The sequence below is a fragment of the Grampus griseus genome (genome assembly GCF_964374135.1).
Source record: "Grampus griseus genome assembly, chromosome: 1".
NCBI lineage: Eukaryota > Metazoa > Chordata > Mammalia > Artiodactyla > Delphinidae > Grampus > Grampus griseus.
This window is the reverse complement of record NC_139017.1, coordinates 158,831,679-158,849,219: the sequence shown is the minus strand read 5'-3', so window position 1 is coordinate 158,849,219 and position 17,541 is coordinate 158,831,679. Positions and strand designations below refer to the sequence as shown.

Below are 17,541 nucleotides of genomic sequence, written 5' to 3'. Positions count from 1 at the left end.
TTTCCCCAGGGCTGGTGAATGAATGTGGTGAGATGGGGGTGAGTCTGTCTGTCCTGTCCTTTCTCTCTGGACAGGGGACAGGATGCTGGGTGAAGAAGGGTGAAAGGGAGAGGCTGGAGAAGGGCGGGAGGCTCCGGCACACGCCAAGGTGGAGATAAAAAAATACAAACCCCGCGAACCCCCTCCCCCGCCCCACCCCCGCCCCACCCCTTAAGTCCAGGCGGCTAAGCGCCAAGTCCATGTCTGCTTCGGACCCATGTCAAGCCGACCCAGGCTGCAGTCCGGTCAGCGAGCCGCCAGGGGGCACGCCTGCCATCTTGGCCAGAGCTCGCGGCTGCGGCGGTCAGTCTAGCCGCGGGGGTGGTCGTGGGGCAGAAGCTACTACCCCGCCCTGCAGGAAACAAAGGCAGGTTAGGGAAGTGGACCCCTAAGTAGGGAGGCGGAGAGATCCGGCTGCCCTCTCCGCTCCTCCCTCCCCTTCTTTCTCCTACACTAACGCCCGAGCCGGGGTCCCTCCACCCCACCCTGCTCCGCGCCGTGACCCACGTGTACAGAGGCTGCAGTTGTAAATGCGACGTCTTCTGCGGCGCCTGGTATCCATAGGAGTCAAAACCGCCGATGAAATCAACTGCGGAAGGGCAGACGGCACGTGGTTAGAGACGGGCCTGTGAAGCGGGCAAGTTAAGGGAGGCTGGGTCCTGAAAGGGAGGAATCTGAGGCCAGACCCTGTACAGGGCCTTAGGAGTTGGGCTTTGTTCCAGTGTCCTGATGGACGGGCCAAGGCCCAAGAGGATAGAGAGCTGGGGGGTGGATGGGGAGGGTGGCCCTTTAAGGGAGAAGGGTGCGGAGAGGCAAGACCCGTTGGGGGTGGGAGTGGGACGAACTGGGAATGGTTGGTGCTTGACAGGAGTGGGGCTGTGGAGCCCCTCAGAGCGACAGGAAGGGGCCTAAGAGGGGCAGGTAGGGGGGCAGTGCTGGAGCCTTGGATCGGGCACCTGGGCGTCTGGGCCTCAGCCCAGAATGGGCTGGCTATGCAGATCCCCACTCACCCTGCTGCCTCTTCTTCCCCAGCCCCCAGAGGGGCCCCCTAAATCAGGGATCCCCAACCCCCAGGCCACAGACCGGTACTGGTGTTAGGAACTGGGCCACACAGCAGGTGAGCGGCAGGCAAGCAAGCGAAGCTTCATCTGTATTTACAGCCGCTCCCCATCGCTCGCATTACCGCCTGAGCTCCGCCTCCTGTCAGATCAGCGGTGGCATTAGATTCTCATAGGAGCAAGAACCCTACTGTGAACTGCGCATGCGAGGGATCTAGGTTGCACGCTTCTTATGAGAATCTAATGCCTGATGATCTGAGGTGGAGCTGAGGCCGTGATGCTAGTGCTGGGGAGCAGCTGCAAATACAGATTATCATTAGCAGAGAGGTTTGACTGCACAGAGGCCATAATAAATCAATGCACTTGAATCAGCCTGAAAGCACCCCCCCACCCCCCCGTCCACGGAAAAAATTGTCTTCCATGAAACCGGTCCCTGGTGCCAGAAAGGTTGGGGACCGCTGCCTTAAATAACCCAGGGCTCCCTCCTGCTCTGGCCCCTGTCCAGGGTGCTGACTGCGTGGGGTGGCACGCGGCCAGGTTTCCCCAGTTCCCTAGGGGCTCCACACTCACAGCTGTCCTCCTCCTCCAGGAATACTTTGCTCACGTAGCAGGCGAACACGAAGCCGAACAGCTGGGGGAGGACACAGCGCGTCAGGGAGGGAGGGAGGGAGGAGAGGGAAGCTCTTCCTTCACCCCCTGCCTGGCCCTGCCCACCCCCGCTGGGGGGTCCATGCGTGCTAAGAGGAAGGCAAACCCATAACAACTCCAAGTCAAATGACTGCGCCTTAAACTTAATATGCCTGGTTCTATTCTCCGTTCTGGGAGTATGATTTTGGACAAGTAATTATTTTACCTCTTTGAGCCTCAGTTTCCCCAGTTGGACCTGGGCAATACCTTACTGGCTTGTTAAGAGGAAAGAGGATCATGTAACTGTGTGTGTAAAGTGCCTAGGGCAGGGCTGAGACAGGCAGGGGGACAGGACAACTCACAGCCAGGAAGATCTGCAGGGCACTGCTGAGTGCTTCAATGTAGGGATAGTCAAGCAGGCAGCCGGTGACCGAGATGACATGGTGGTCCTCCAGGGCCAGGCGGGAGTTCAGGACAGGTGTCACCAGGCAGCCTGGCCCGTTCTCCATCCACCAGGAGCGGTGCAGGGATGTGTTGAAGGTCATGATGAAGTCCCGGTCCTAGGGGCAGAGGGGCCTAGGATACTGAGCTTGGGCCGGAGGCGGTGGGGGTGGGGCGGAAATCCTCCCCAGGCTCCAGGAGACTTCTTTTTTTTTTTGGCAGCACCGCACTTCTTGTGGGATCCTAGTTCCCTGACCAGGGATCGAACTCGGGCCCCGGCAGTGAAAGTGCCGAGTCCTAACCACTGGACCCCCAGGGAATTCCCTCCAGAAGACTTTATATAAGGTCTGCTTCACACCTGGGTTGTTGTAACAGCTTCCTTTCCTGGCTCGATTTGCGAAAGGTATGGAGGAAGTCTGTATCTGCAAGTCTACATTTGGCCAGTAGGTGGCGCTTGATGACCATGCAGGCCTCACTCCTCTATCAGAGATGGAAGGGGCTGGTTCAAACCCACAGGAGTCTCAGAATTTCAGGGCTGGAAGGGACATTAATGGTGACGGGGTCCAATTATCCAGCTGTTGGTGAAATCCTCAATACAGACCCCTTCACAGCCCATTCAGCCTCTCCACTGCTCCCTGTGTGTGACCCTGGGCAAACCTCTTTAGACCTTGGTCTCCCCGTTTGAAATGGAGAAGGGGCTGGCCTACATCAGAAGTTCTTACCCACGTGCGCATCTGTTTTCCTCAGTCCATGCACTCAGGAAGTCTGTTAACAAATATTCACTGCATGCTGACTTGGTGCCAAGCACTGAGACGTTCGATCTCCTTTCATCCCCTCAGCAACCACATGAAATTGGGGTTCCTATTCACTATACTTACTAGATGACGAAATTGAAGCTCAGAGAGGGTGAGCCACCCTCTGGACCGCGAGGGAATTCCCCATCACTTGTTTTTAAGAAGTACAGAGGATGCCAGAAATGAAAACGTAGGGATAGGGGACAGGGAGCACGGATTACTCGAATGTGTAGAGGGCCCTTCAAGAGGTGATGCCCCTGGGACCCACACCACAGGAGCCCTCGGGGCAGGGGATGGGAAAGGTCAGTCTCTGCTCTCTGGCACTGCCAGGCCTGAGGCTTACCTGGGACAGCTGTCCGACCTCCAAGTAGAAGCAGATGATAAACGCATTCCAGCCAACCCAAAGCACCAGCCAGGCTGCATACTGGGGAAAGCAGAGGTGGGATCAGGGTGGGGCCTGGAGGAGTGGGGATGGGGCGGGTCAATGGACGGAGGAGACCTTTGTAGGGGAAACTATGACAGTGCCTCACTCAGAAAGCAATATAGTTTACACATCATTTTACAACCATCCAGTCCTTACCAGAGCCCTGCAGGGAAGGCGCTGTCTTTCTCTTTAAAGATAACTAAGTTAAGGCTCAGAGAGGTTGACATTTTCCAAGATCACACAGCTAGGAAGAGGTAGAGCTGGCATGCAAACCTAAGTCCTCTGGTAGCTAATCCTATCCACTCTGCAGAGAACCACAGACACCAGATGGCATCCTACCCACGGCAAAGAACTAGAGAGGAGCTGGATATTTCCACCCAAATCCCATGCCTAAGCCAGTGGCAGCCGTCTGGCAGACAGTGCCGTTTACAGTGGTGCCGGGGGCTTTCCTGAGAACTGGAGAGAAGGGTCCTCTTATCTCAGGTGAGGGAGAGCTTTGGAAGGGCCCTGTTCACCTGGCTTCTGGAACTGAGCCCGTGGGAGGTGTGGAGAAGCCCTAGAATGAGCGCGAGTGGGCTCTGGGGGGGGCATGACATTACATGGCATTGTTACTTTGGGTGTCAAGCATTTCTGTCGTAAATCTATCGGAAAGCCTTTTCCCTCAAGAGAGGTGTATAAATGAGTCACTGAGGAAGAGCAAGGGACAAGGATGAGACTAGTTGAAAACAGGAGTTTGATAATCAAGGACCAGAGCTTGGAAAGAGGAAGTAGAAGGAGGGAGCCAGGGACATAATGCACTCCTGGGATTGGGGCACAGGAGGCACTGGCCTCAAGGCCACACTAGCCACACTAGACCACATTTTTGATGAACATCAAGGGACAGAAGCCAAGCCTTCCTGAAGCAGCTTGAGAAACCAAACAAGACGAAGTCCAGCCCTCGCACGGGCTTACTGGGCAGCGTGGTGATGCGGCAGGAGCCTTCGCTCTGGACAGGATGCTCTAACCCTGCCACTTATTAGCTGTGTGACTTTAGGAAGTCTTGTCACCTTTCTGAGCCTCATTTCCTCATCTGCAAAATGGAGATAAGATATACTTCGCAGGGCTGTCGTAAAGATAAGTAAAGCAGGTGAAACTCTTAGCACGTGCCTGGAATATGGTAGGCACTCACTAAATGATATACCTTGTTAATATTTGGAATTTTCTGTAGAAAATTCTTTAGGAAAAATACTAATTTTGTCTCCACTGAGCAAAGAAGCATTGGGATTTGAACATCCACATCACCAGCTGGGCTGGAGCCCAGCCAGAGGCAGGGGTCTAGGTGCCCAGGGTGGAGGGCAGCTTTGGCTGGAGAACAAGGTGGGAACGGATGGGGATGAGAAGAGGGGGTTGGCTTGTGGAGAGGCCAAGTGAGCCATACCAGAATGAGGTACCGGGAGCGGTACTGCACGGTACCAAAGATGCCCAGGATAACTGCCATGATGTGCAGGAAGTTGGCTAGGATAGGAGCCCACTGGTAGCCCAGGAAGTCAAAGATCTGCCGCTCCAACGCAGCCACCTGTGGGAAAGAGCAGGCTGAGGCCACAGTCACCACCTAAAAAAGGAGGACAGGTACTCCTTTTCAACCCTGTGGAGCAGGTGACACCAGTTACCATGGTGATGAGGAACAATGACCTGATTATACCCAAGTCTCAGCGCCATCCCAGCCCCGCAGTACCAAAGGGATGCTGGGAGGTGAGGACAGGTCTGTGAGGATGAGCGGGACAGAGCCCTGTTCATCACTTTGGGGTGGGCTAAAGGGAGATGGGAGCCGGGTTCAGAACGCCTTCCTCCCTGCCAAGAAGCCTCCCCATTGGCATCTATACTTTTCCTGGGGGGTGGGTCTCTGCCCGTGGTCAGGATCCAGACTGCCTCCCCCTAGCTCTGGCCTAGGGCTGAGCCAGGGCCCTGGAGACCCCGGGGAAGCCCGGGGGCTCGGTCACGTTCTTCCAAGGACCCCTATCTGGAGGTTGCCCTGGCCCACGGGATCCATGGGCTACAGAGAAAAGGGATTTTTTTCACTCCCTGTCGCTGAGGGAGCTGTAGTAGGTTGCACAATTGGCCTCAAATTCTTTCTCTTCCTACTTCCATGCTCTTTAGCAGTGCCCTCCCACACTAATTTTGTGCTTGGTCACGTGACTTGCTTTGTTCAAGGGAACTTTAGCAAAGAGGAAGCAAGTGAAGGCTTGAAAAACGCCGGTGCATTGGAGCTTGCCCACTTGTTATACTTGTAACACAGAGAACACCTTGTGAAAGAGCTCAAGCCGACCTGCTGGAGGAAGAGAGGCCACAGAGAAAAGAACCAAGGCACCCCAGCTGACAGACAGTCAACCATCAACACACACGAGTGAGGCCATCCTAGATCATTCAGATGCTAGCCAACCCACCAACTGACCAAAGACAGGTCGCCAGACCAAAAAATCTCCCAGCTGACCCACAGAATCGTGAGCTAAATAAAATGGTTGTTTTAGTTTTTACTATTATTTTTCTTCAATTTTTGGCTGTGCCACGCGGCTTTCACGATCTTAGTTCCCTGACCAGGGATCGAACCCAGGACCATGGCAGTGAAAGTGCTGAGTCCTAACCACTGGACCACCGGGGAATTCCCTAAAATGGCTGTTTTAAACCACTACATTTTGGAGGGATTTGTTACGCAGCAAAAGGTAACTGATATAGGACTCAATCAACACTCCCTTTCCAGAAGCCCCTGGTTCAACCTTTCAGCTGATACATTTAGGAACAAAGGTACCAAGGATACCAGTTGTTATTGACTGTCCCATATTCCTTATTCTGTTGACAGAACTTATCTCTTTGTTTTGGAAACTGCCTCCCAGACCCTCAGTCCATGTGGCTTGGGTGGGGCTGAGCCCACTTCTAATTTCTTTTTTTTTTTTAAATAAATTTATTTATTTTATTTATTTATTTTTGGCTGTGTTGGGTCTTCGTTCCTGTGTGCAGGCTTTCTCTAGTTGCGGCGAGTGGGAGCTACACTTTGTTGCGGTGCGCGGGCTTCTCATTGCAGTGGTTTCGCTTGTTGCAGAGCACAGGCTCTAGGCACGTGAGCTTCAGTAGTTGTGGTATGCGGGCTCAGTTGTTGTGGCTCATGGGCTCTAGAGCGCAGGCTCGGTAGTTGTGGCGCACGGGCTTAGTTGCTCCACGGCATGTGGGATCTTCCTGGACCAGGGCTTGAACCCGTGTCCCCTGCATTGGCAGGCAGATTCCTAACCACTGCGCCACCAGGGAAGTCCCCCCACTTCTAATTTCTGCAGTGGGCTAGTGACCCAAGTCTAAGCAAATAGGCAACACACAGTGATCTGTCCAGGGATGGGCACTCAGCCTGCGCCCTGAGAGTTATCCTGGATACTTGCTGGGGCATCAGGACAGAGATGCCACCTGCCAAGATACCTGGATGGGCATAGTGTCAGCTGAGAGCTGTTGGTGGCTGTCTTTGCCACCACCTGGGGGACAGCCGGCTTGAGGAGGAAGCCAAAGCTAAAGGAAAGAGAGTGAGGAAGGAAGAGTGAACAAACAAGGGGAGTGTCTGGGAGACATCGTTTTAGGTCTGAGGATCTAGCCATGCCTAAACAAATTCTCCCTACTTGTACTTCTGATTCTGTCACTTGCACCCAAGAGTCCTGACTACATAGAAGGAGAGAGAAGAGGGTCTGCCTAGGGAGGAAGAAAGATCCTGATAAAGTAAGAAGATCCCAGAAGCCTTTTTCCTGGCAGGGAGGCAAGAGGAGATGGAGCTGATGGTACCACACAGATGGCAAAGCTTGGGCAGAGACCCAGGAAGCTGCAGGCCCAACCCTGGCACCCACCCACCTGGCACCAGCCTGCCTCTTGCTGGTGACTCCCCTCCCAGAGCTCTGCAGATTGTAAAGAGCCTTCCAAGTTCATCTCTCACTGGATACTTCTTGGCAGAAAGGCACTGCTGAGATCATTAACTCAGAAGAAAGAAACCATGAGGCTCAGAGAGGGGAAGTGACTTGCCCAAGGTCACACAGCAGGTTGGTGGCAGAGCCAGAGAGCCATTCTGCCTTTGTCTGCCTCCTGTCCCACCTTGGCACCAACACACCACCTTTCCCAGTTGGCACTGGCTCGGGAGTTAAGACATGTGGTTTCTGGTTGAGAGTCTGACACTGGTTCCTGGCTTACTTGGGCAGGCTGCCTTCTCTGTGGGTCATGAGATCCTCTTACATAGAGGCTGCCAGACTAAATGACCTCTAAGGGCCCTTCTGGTTTTGAATCCAGTGGCCTGCCAACCTTGGGGGAGAAACTCCCCAGGCTGCTTCCCCTCCCCAGAGCTCCTGCCCCACTTCTCTTCTCCTTTCTACCCTGACTCTGTTAGGCCGTAGGGAGTCCTGGTGGTTTGCGGTCCAGCTGGATGCTCTCGGTTCAGCTGGCACAGGGTCCTGGCAAGGAGGGTGAGACAGAGTTGCCCAGGCTCAGAGTGTAGTTGGGGAGACACCCTGCCTGGATACAACTACCTAAACCTGACATCACCCCTACCCCCACTCTGGCCCTAACTCAAAACTCCTGTGTTCTCAGGGACCTCATTGATAAAGTGAGCAGCACTGGAGTCACCAAAACTCAAGTTCAAACTGCAGTTCTGCTGTGTGACTTAGGGCAAATTACTTTCCCTCTCTGAGCCTATTTCTTTAACTATAAATGGGGAAGATAATCCCTCCCCTGAGAAGTTGTTGTGAGGATATGGAGACATCACATAAACTAATAATTAGACTTAATATATGGTGGTTAATTAGTAGGAGACCTAACAGTCAAAGCTTCTTAGTTGGGCTTTGAAGGCTGCTAGGATCTGGCTCAATTCTTTATTCCCAGCCAGTTCCTGCCCCCAAGCAGCTGAAATAACAGTTGAGGATCCACCATCATTTCCCTTTCCTTATATCCAAGTCCTCCTTGGTTTTCAAAACATAGCACAATTTTCTCCGTTCCTAGGAAGACCTCCTGACTGGCCCAAAGGGATCTCTCTTTCCACTGAATATGGAACACTGGCTGTTCTTGTCACTCTGAGCCATCCTTCCAGCCTCCCTCCAGCCTCCCATCCAACAACTGCCCACTCATTCATCAAAGCGCCATCCACATCCATTTACTCCTCCATCTGACATCTGACATGCCCTCATCCATCCAGGGTACATCATTTACTTATTCACAGAACGTTTAGTCTGTGTCAGACCCTGTGCTGGCGCGGATATGCTGAAATGAATACGTTGCAGTCCCTGCCCTTTGGGAACTCAGAGCCTAGGAGGGGAGACGGATGGAAAATTGGACAGTTAAAAACCACTGTGATCAGCGGGATAACCCAGGCCTGAACGATGCTGCCTCTCCCTCCAATGGTGAGTGCAGAAATCGATGTAAATAAATAAATAGTTTAATTGAGATTCAGTGTCTTATAAATAACCCCAATTCTAAAGTTGTTATCTTTTATTCAAAAACAAAGGCAAATATTCCAGAACTCCTGCTTCTGCAGCAGTGACATGCAGGTAATTAACAAATAAAGATAAGAACAAAAAATAGGAGGAATATCTTCCCCATCTGGTTGCAATGGTTTAGAAACAATAATCTCAGGGCTGCAGTGGTGGTAAATCATAACTGGCCTTGGAGTGTCTCTTTTTTTCTTCTTCCTTCTGGCCGCACTGCTCTGCATGTGGGATCTTACTTCCCCAACCAGGGATGAAACCTGTGCCCCTTGCACTGGAAGTGCGGAGTCTTAACCACTGGACCACCAGGGAAGTGCCTAGAGTGTCTTTTTCACTTTGATGGGAGGACCTGTGTGGAGACAATAGCAACCTACTCCGTTGCAAAAAGTTCAAGTACACGTGCATTGAGAGGGAAAAAGTGACTTCGGGGGGCTTCCCTGGTGGTGCAGTGGTTAAGAATCCCCTGGCCAACGCAGGGGACACAGGTTCGAGCCCTGGTCCGGGAAGATTCCACATGCCACAGAGCAACTAAGCCCGTGCGCCACAACTACTGAGCCTGTGCTTTAGAGCCCACGAGCCACAACTACTGAAGCCCGTAAGCCTAGAGCCCGTGCTCCCCAACAAGACAAGCCACCGCAATGAGAAGCCCACGCACTGCAACAAAGAGTAGCCCCTGCTCAACACAACTAGAGAAAGCCTGCACACAGCAACAAAGACCCAACGCAGCCAAATTAATTAATTAATTATTTTTTTAAAAAAGTGATTTCAGGGATATTTTTTCCTGGTTAGCCTACAAGTTAGGTGAGGCTGGCTTCTTGGGTCTCTCTCCTAAGTGGGCCAGCACAGAAGCTTCCGTGGGCAACTGCTGTAGCCTCCCGCCTCATCTCCTGGCAGAAGGAGGCTGCCTACCAACCTACCAAATGCTTTTTCTAAAGCACAAATCTGGTCGAATCACTCTTGTCATCAATGCAGCCCAGAGAGCCTGGGGTAATCCTTATGGCCTCTGGGTCAGCCAATCCCCTCGTCACAAGGACCCCAGATAAGCGGGATGAGTCCCCTGACTGTAGTCCCAGAAAGACAGATGAGATCCAGTCCCCCCAGCCTCACAGCCCTGGCTGGATCTGTCAATGCCCACAGAGTAAGTCCCACTTTCCTGCCCATTGGTCCTCTCTGCCCTTGATCTCCACAACGCTCTATGCCGCTTCCTCTGACCCAGCCCTCCCCTGGCCCCCGGCCCCCTTTCATGACCCCTTCCACACCAGCAAGTGTCTCTACGGCCTCGGCGCCTTCCCTAAGGGGTCCCCCCAGCCCTTAAACGTTGCATCCAAGGACGCTGTCTTCCCTGTAGTCTTCTCAGTGACTCTGTTTCTCTTCTCTCATCCCATGCTCCTCAGGCCCAAAGGTGGGGTTGGTATCCCCTGGGGTCCCCAAACTGCCTGCAGAACTGTGCGACCCAGTGGCTATCCCACCCTCATCCACTGCTGGACCCATCATCCACTGGCCTCTGGGTCTTGTCCCTTCCTTGAAAACGATCCCATGACCGCTGCATCATCCTGGTCGACTCTGACATCTGGGGGCCACCCCCTCCAGCACCCTAACCTCTCAAGTCCTCTCCCATGACCTTTGCTTCCATTCTTCCTTGTCCATGGCCACTTCTTGGAATGCGTCATCACCCATAACTGCCCTGCCTCCGAAGTCGCCAATTTGAGAGCCCCTCTCAGACACCCCAGCTCCTTCCCAACACCCTTCACGATGATGACGGGCCCATCAGCCTGCTGGGATCACATGACCCCTCACTTCACCATCAGCTTTGCCTGTAACCCAAACTGTCATACTCCTCTGCCTTTTCATCACGTCTGTGAGGAAAAGCCCACACCTGGATAAACCCAATTAATAGTTTTCTCCGTTCTCGCAAAGCAGCCAAGCACTTCTGGAGAAAGTCACTCCACGGGGCAGACTGGGGCCACTGGAGATCCGGAATAATCGACTACAAGAAGCTCCCCGATGCTGTCCCACAACCCAACTAGGCTTCTCTGAGGAACTCACTCCTAATATTTCAGATCTTCTTGCTGTCCTCAACCCTCCTGGGTCCCCTTCGCCCCCACCCTGGTAAAGACCTGGTCTCCCCCCACCCCCTATACTTGACGCTCTGTCCCTCCCCGCACTAAAGGTCAATGCCTCCTCCTGCATTCTGAACCCTGTCTTCTACCTACTCGGGAGCCCACATCATCCACGATCTCTTCTCTTGTCAACCCAATCTCTTCCCCTGCCCAGAATCCTTCCCACTGGCTCCTAAACATGCTTAAGCCTCTTCTACTTAAAAAAATAAAATAAATTGGGCTTCTCTGGTGGCGCAGTGGTTGAGAGTCCGCCTGCCAATGCAGGGGACACGGGTTCGTGCTCCGGTCCGGGAAGATCCCACATGCTGCGGAGCGGCTGGGCCCGTGAGCCATGGCCGCTGAGCCTGCACGTCTGGAGCCTGTGCTCCGCACCGGGAGAGGCCACAACAGTGAGAGGCCCGCGTACCGCCAAAAAAACAAACAAACAAGCAAAAAACAAAAAAAAATAAATAGAAAGTCCCCTCTTCCCCCTCCAACTAATGCCTAATCTAGTCCAATGCTCTTACATCCACAACTGTTTAAAGGTCTCCATGCCCTCCCTGCTACTCACCCCTCCAGCCACTTGCTACAATTTGGTCCAGGGGTTAGGAGCAGAGCTGGGTTAGAATCCTGGTGCCGCTGGTTTTTCTACAACTCTGGGAAGTCACTTAACCTCTCTGTGCCTCAGTTTTCTCACCAACAAAATGGGTATGATTCATGGTACTTCCTTCATCTGGTTGTGAGAAGAGTCAGCATTATTTAAAATTACATTCCGCTGCCGAGCTCCCTGCCTCCCCCCTTGCTTTATTTTCTCCACGGCACTTATCACTGACTAACATACTATTCACTCCTTATTTACTGCCTCCTGCATTAGAAGGCAAACTCCACGAGAGTGGGGATGTTCACTGCTGCATTTCCAGCGGCGAGAGCCGTGCCTGGAGCACACATTCTCCACCTCCTTGGCCTGATTCCGGTGCAGCCTATCCTCCTGCGCGTCAGGCCCCTAAGTATCAGAGCATCTCAGGGCCACAGCCCAGCCCCTCTTCACACTCCACGTGTCCCAGCAAATGCATGTCCCCCCCCCCCCAGCTTCAGTTCCTTCAGCCTCCAGCCCCTTTATAACCAAGTACCCATTGGATGGTTCATCACGAACTTAATACATCCAAACCTAGTCCATTTGCAGTGATGTGGGCCCCATGATGTGTCCGGCTGCATGAGCAAGAACGGTAAGCTGTAGGCCCTGGTCTTCCTGCTGCTCACCTGCGTTCCCAGTCTGTCATCAACTGGCTCTCTGCTTTTCTGAATCTCTCTCACATCTGGCCACCTTCCTCCCTCTACCTTCTCTCACCTGGCCAACTGCAATACCAGCCCCCAGTCTACTTCAAGCCTAACCCACCCCTGTTTCCGAAGTGAGGCTTCCACGAGGCTCCCCTGCTGCCCCTCCCCCTGCCCTTAGCTCCCCATCCCCATCCCTGATTATTTATTTATTGGGTAGCTGCCAGCTGAGGGGGATGCAGTTGCCATGGGAACTTTCAGCCCTGAGTCTGGGCTGCCTCTGCTCTCAGTAGGATGCTCTTGTCTGTCTAGACGCCAACCCCAGGAGCCCAACACCAGGTGGGGGTTGGGGATAGGGAGTGAGAAATGAACAATGCAGATGGGCCCACCCCGGCCCCCAGGAAGCCGGCTGGGGGAGAGGGCGGGCAGAGGGCTGGGCTTGGGGCCACAGAACCCAACAGAAGCCTCTTGTGTCCAAGCCCTTGCCAGCCAGTTCTGCAAGTCAACTACTTTCCTGTCCAAAATTCCAGCCATATCGCCAGGGGACTTAGATACAGAAGTCAGGCTGTCTGGGGAATGACGAGGAAGGGGCTCCTGAAGTTTCTGGAGAATAGTTTGGTCGCACCTGGTCTCCTTTACTGACATTAGTTCACACAGATGCTGAGGTGGGAAGAACCCGCCATTGGGGGTCAGGCACACCTGAGTTCCATTCCCAGCTCAGTCCCTGACTCACTGTGTGACCTCAGGCAAGTTACTCCCCTTTCTGGGAAAACGTCCTGAGGATTTGGACAGTGCATGTAAAGCTCTCATCCCGGTACTTGGTACACAGTTGGTGCTCAGGATATGACTACAGCCTTTGCTGCATCCCCAAACTCAAGCCCCCCTTTTCCCAATGGATTTCTGAGGCAGCTGACAAAATTAAACTCGACTCAGCCCCTCATCCGTGAAATGAGGTAGTGGGACTGAAGCTGCAGATGGCAGAACTGGAAGGACCCCTGGAGATCTGTTGGTCCAACCCCCTCATTAGAGAGGTGAGCAAACTGACAGCAGAGAGGGGCAGTGACTCGTCTAAGGAGAGGGTCTTCTCTCTTTCTCTGAGCTCTGTCCCCATCTCCAGGGTCCATCTGGCGTCCATGCCATTTGAGTATGAGTTGAAATAAACAGCCAGCAAGAGATTAAAAGGAGTACAGTCATGGAGACCAGGTAGTCTCTGGCAGGGTCAGGGAAGATGGGCCTAAACGGGACTCAATTCAGCGAACAAATATTTCTTGAGCACCTACTACGTGCCAGGCCCGGGTATACAGCAATGAGCAAGCTGGCGTGGTTTCGGCTCCATAGAGTTCTAGTCTAAAGACAGATACCACAGTCCTCTGGGAGCTGATGAAGGGGGCTTCTGTGCCTGGTTTCCCACCCACTGTGCATAGTGACCTGTGGGGAGTTCTTTCTACCCCCAACACACGCACACATTCTCTCTCTCTCTTTCTTTTCCAGGGCTCCCACAGCCCTTCTGCCTCTCTCTGTCCCAGCCTGCATCCTGCTGGAAAATGGCCAAGGCTATCAGAGTTAAGTGAAAAAAAAACCAAAACAAGCTGCAGAACAATATGATTCCATTTATGTAAAAAAAACAAAAGCAAAAAAAAAAGACACATGAAATGTGTGTGATTGTAAATGCAGAATCAAGAGCCTGGGAAACATAACAAACGGTTATGAGAACTTCTCTCTAGGGAGCGGGAAGGGGGAAACTTTTACTTTTAAATACATAAACTTTGGTATTTCTAAGATGTTTTAAAACAAAGCTATAATTTTTAAAAAGTTAAGAGAAAGGTTGTAAGATGTTGTTGACTCGTTGTTAGACTGTGTGAAAGAGCACTTGGGCGGCTCAGAGGATCTGAGGTCTCCTTCTGTGATGTGAATGTGCCTTGGGATCCAGGGCAAGACTCCTCTGGGCCTCAGTGTTCTCATCTGTACAATGGGGGCCTCTGCCGCTCCAAGTCGCTATCTAGGCCTGGTGTTGCTGCAGCCCGCCTGCCTTCAGGGGAACTGCCTTGGGGTCCTGTGACCTCTGCTGAGAGCCTAATGGCCCGTCTTCACCAGAAGGTGGTTCTGCCAGTCCCTGGTACAGCCTGCCTCTAGGTTCTGCCTGGGTCATCAGAGCCCTGCCTCCCCCTGACTACACACAGATCCACCATCACCCCTCCTCCAGGTGCCATCAGCCCTCTCCCCACAGGCCTTGTGCGGCCACCTTGATATGAGGAGGCTCAGTGTGGTCACTTGAGTCTCCTGAAGTCACTCAGACAGGATGTGGCAGAGCTAAGGTCTGAGCCCTGTCTCTACACCCACTGCTCTTCCCACTCACCAGACATCTCTCCAGAGACAGTCACGGGCATACGAAGGGACAGAGTGGAGGCGGGGGCAGAACCTGCTCTGCATCAAAGGGCCTCTGATGAGCCGCCCAGCCCAGCCTCCCATGGGCAGTGAAGTAACAGCTAATGTTTATTAACCTATTAGTGCCAGGCACTGTCCTGAGTACTTCACACCTGTTCATTCATTCATTCTACCAATTCATTCATTCATTCTACCAATTCATTCATTCAACCAATTCATTCATTCGTTCTACCAATTCATTCATTCGTTCTACCAACAGTTCTTGAGCGTCTTTTCTAGGCTTAGTGCTGAGAACTCAGTGGTGAATACAGAGGGCCCAGCTCCTGTCCTCACGGGATGACAGTCCTGCCCGTAGCCTCCTCAGTGCAGTCATCAGAACACCTGCCCCAGGCCAGAGAGCAGGGGAAGTGGGAAAGGGGCAAGAAGAGAGGAAGCTCTTTCCCACTAGAAAACTAGGGAATTCCCTGGCAGCCCAGTAGTCAGGACTCCGCGCTTTCACTGCCGAGGGCCTGGGTTCAATCCCTGGTTGAACTAAGATCCTGCAAGCCGTGCGATGCGGCCAAGCAACAAAACTAACCTCTCCCAATGGGTCTTAGAATTGTAGAGTCATTTATTGAGTACCTACTGTATACTACCCCTCATACTCGGGTCACATTTCTCTTTTTTTTTTGGGCCTGTGCCGAGTGGCTTGCAGGCCCAGGCCCCCGGCAGTGGAAGCGCAGAGTCCTAACCACTGGACCACCAGGGAATTCCTGGGTCACATCTCTTAATCTTCCCCCTACGGATAGATGAGGAAACTGAGGCTCAGGAAAGCCAAGGAGCTCACCCACGGGCACTCGGAAGAGCTGAGTCTGCAGCCGGTCTGCTGGGGCAGAGCCCTTGGCTCCCCACCAAGTGGTTCTCTGAGACTAGGCTACTCTCGCCCCTACAGCCCTGCTCCATAGCACCTTCTGCTCTCAAGGGTAACCTTCCTCCGCTCAGTGCTGCGCCCTCCTCCTCGGACAGCTCCCCAGCCCCCAAGTCCTCAGACTGCCATCTGTCTGTCCTCACACCCTCCCACTATGGCCCAGCCCCCTACCTCAGTTGGGCCTGGGGGAGCCAGGGAGCAGCTGGTCACTACCTTCCACGTAATTAGCCCTCAGAGACCATGCCTGGAGCTGTTAGAGAGGCCCAGGACTGTCTCAGTGGGCTGGTCTGGCCAGCCCTGAACCTGTCAGGAGGCAGCGGCTGGGGCTTGGCCTGTCTCCATGGCAATCCCATCCCCTCACCCCAGTGATTACTGACCTGTCCACAGCTGGGGGGCTCCTCAGGCCCCTTCTGGGCAGACCTATCCCACTATACCTCTGAGCTGGCAGCTCCATTAGAACAACAGGTCTGGTAGTGGTCTAATTAGCATATATCTACATTAATTTGCATAACTCCTGGGCCTAGCAGCCCAGGCTGATATCAAGGTCAGTCTAAAATCAAAGGGTCCCTCTAATCTCATGGGGTGCCTAGCTCCTCATCGACCATCTGGTCCAAACTCACAGGCGCCAGACTGGGAGGTGGTGTGGGCAGTGCAGAGAAGGGCCTTTAGGCTAGTGACTCTCTGTGACTCAGTCTCCTGCTCTGTAGAATGGGCACAAGGTGCCTACTTCACAGCGGTGTTGAGAAGATCAACACCGGGACTTCCCTGGTGGTCCGGTGGTTAAGACTCCAAGCTCCCAATGCAGGGGTCCCGGGTTCCATCCCTGGTCAGGGAACTAGATCCTGTATGCCGCAACTAAAAGATCCTGCATGCCGCAACTAAGACCTGGCGCAGCCAAATAAATAAATGAATATTTTTTTAAAAAAAAAGATCAAGGGGTCTTCTAGATTCATTCCCAAGTCCAGGCCTCACCCCACTCCTCCAACCCCCAATCTCCACTCCCGGAGCGCTCTGCTTCCTGCCTGTGGGGCAGGCCCTTCTTACAGGCCCATAAAAGCCTGCAGGAACCTGCTTTCCCCCAGGAGGCTCCTCCCACCAGGCCCTCCCTCAACCTTAATTTCTGGGTCCTGGCTGGAAGTGTATTAGAAGCTGCAGGCTACCAGCTTTGGCCTTTCATCAACACCTCTGGGCTTTGACCTGGTTGGTGCACAGCTGAGAAGCAGGGGAACAGAGGGCATCTGGCCTCACCCTGGCCCCCAGCACCACCCACTCCAGCGCACCCTTTGGAAAACCATGTGAGGCAGTTTAGGGCATGCTCTGGAGTCACACTGCTCGGGTTTATCTTCCAAATGAGCCTCAGTGTCTCCATCTGTAAAATGGGGACAACAAGCCACACTTCTTGGAGTCATGAAAATTAAATGAGATAATGTATGTCAAGAGCCTGACATAGTAAGCACTCCTTAAATGTTAACTGTTATTATTAAAATAATGACAGTAATAAGAAAGAAACCTGAGACCACCTTGAAGGTCAAAGAAGGGTTTACAGAGGAGGTGATATTTAAATTTGGCCTGGAACTGACTATAAAAAAAAAACCCAACAGCACTGCAAACACTCTGGATGTCCATCAGAAAGACACACAGTAAATTATGGCATCTCCCTGTGATGAAACCAATACAGCCATTACAATGGTGAGGAAAGAGGGCCAACCTGCGTGGTGTGAAAAGGCTGCAGGGCCACTTGAGATGTATGAACTTATTTTTGTGTAGAAGAAAGAAAAAGAGGCTTCCCTGGTGGCGCAGTGGTTGAGAGTCCGCCTGCCGATGCAGGGGACACGGGTTCGTGCCCCGGTCCGGGAGGATCCCACATGCCGCGGAGCGGCTGGGCCGTGAGCCATGGGCGCTGCGCCTGCGCGTCCGGAGCCTGTGCTCCGCAACGGGAGAGGCCACAACAGTGAGAGGCCCACGTACCACAAAAAAAAAAAAAAAGAAAGAAAAAGAATCATCAAACTGTTAAC

General features: G+C 53.1%; 1 protein-coding gene across 1 annotated transcript in view; it reads right to left on the bottom strand.

Moving 5' to 3' along the window:
- Positions 1-356: 356 nt before the first annotated feature.
- The window catches only part of NKAIN1 (sodium/potassium transporting ATPase interacting 1), a gene marked incomplete at its 5' end in the record, with an annotated part of 41,472 nt that continues 24,287 nt past the window's right edge, over positions 357-17,541 (bottom strand). Inside the window, 6 exons of the mRNA XM_082677590.1 lie at positions 357-391; positions 547-628; positions 1,668-1,728; positions 2,087-2,284; positions 3,303-3,383; positions 4,801-4,938. Of these exons, the coding sequence (XP_082533716.1) occupies positions 382-391; positions 547-628; positions 1,668-1,728; positions 2,087-2,284; positions 3,303-3,383; positions 4,801-4,938 (570 nt within the window). The 3' untranslated portion in view covers positions 357-381. The remainder of the gene's footprint in view (positions 392-546; positions 629-1,667; positions 1,729-2,086; positions 2,285-3,302; positions 3,384-4,800; positions 4,939-17,541) is intronic.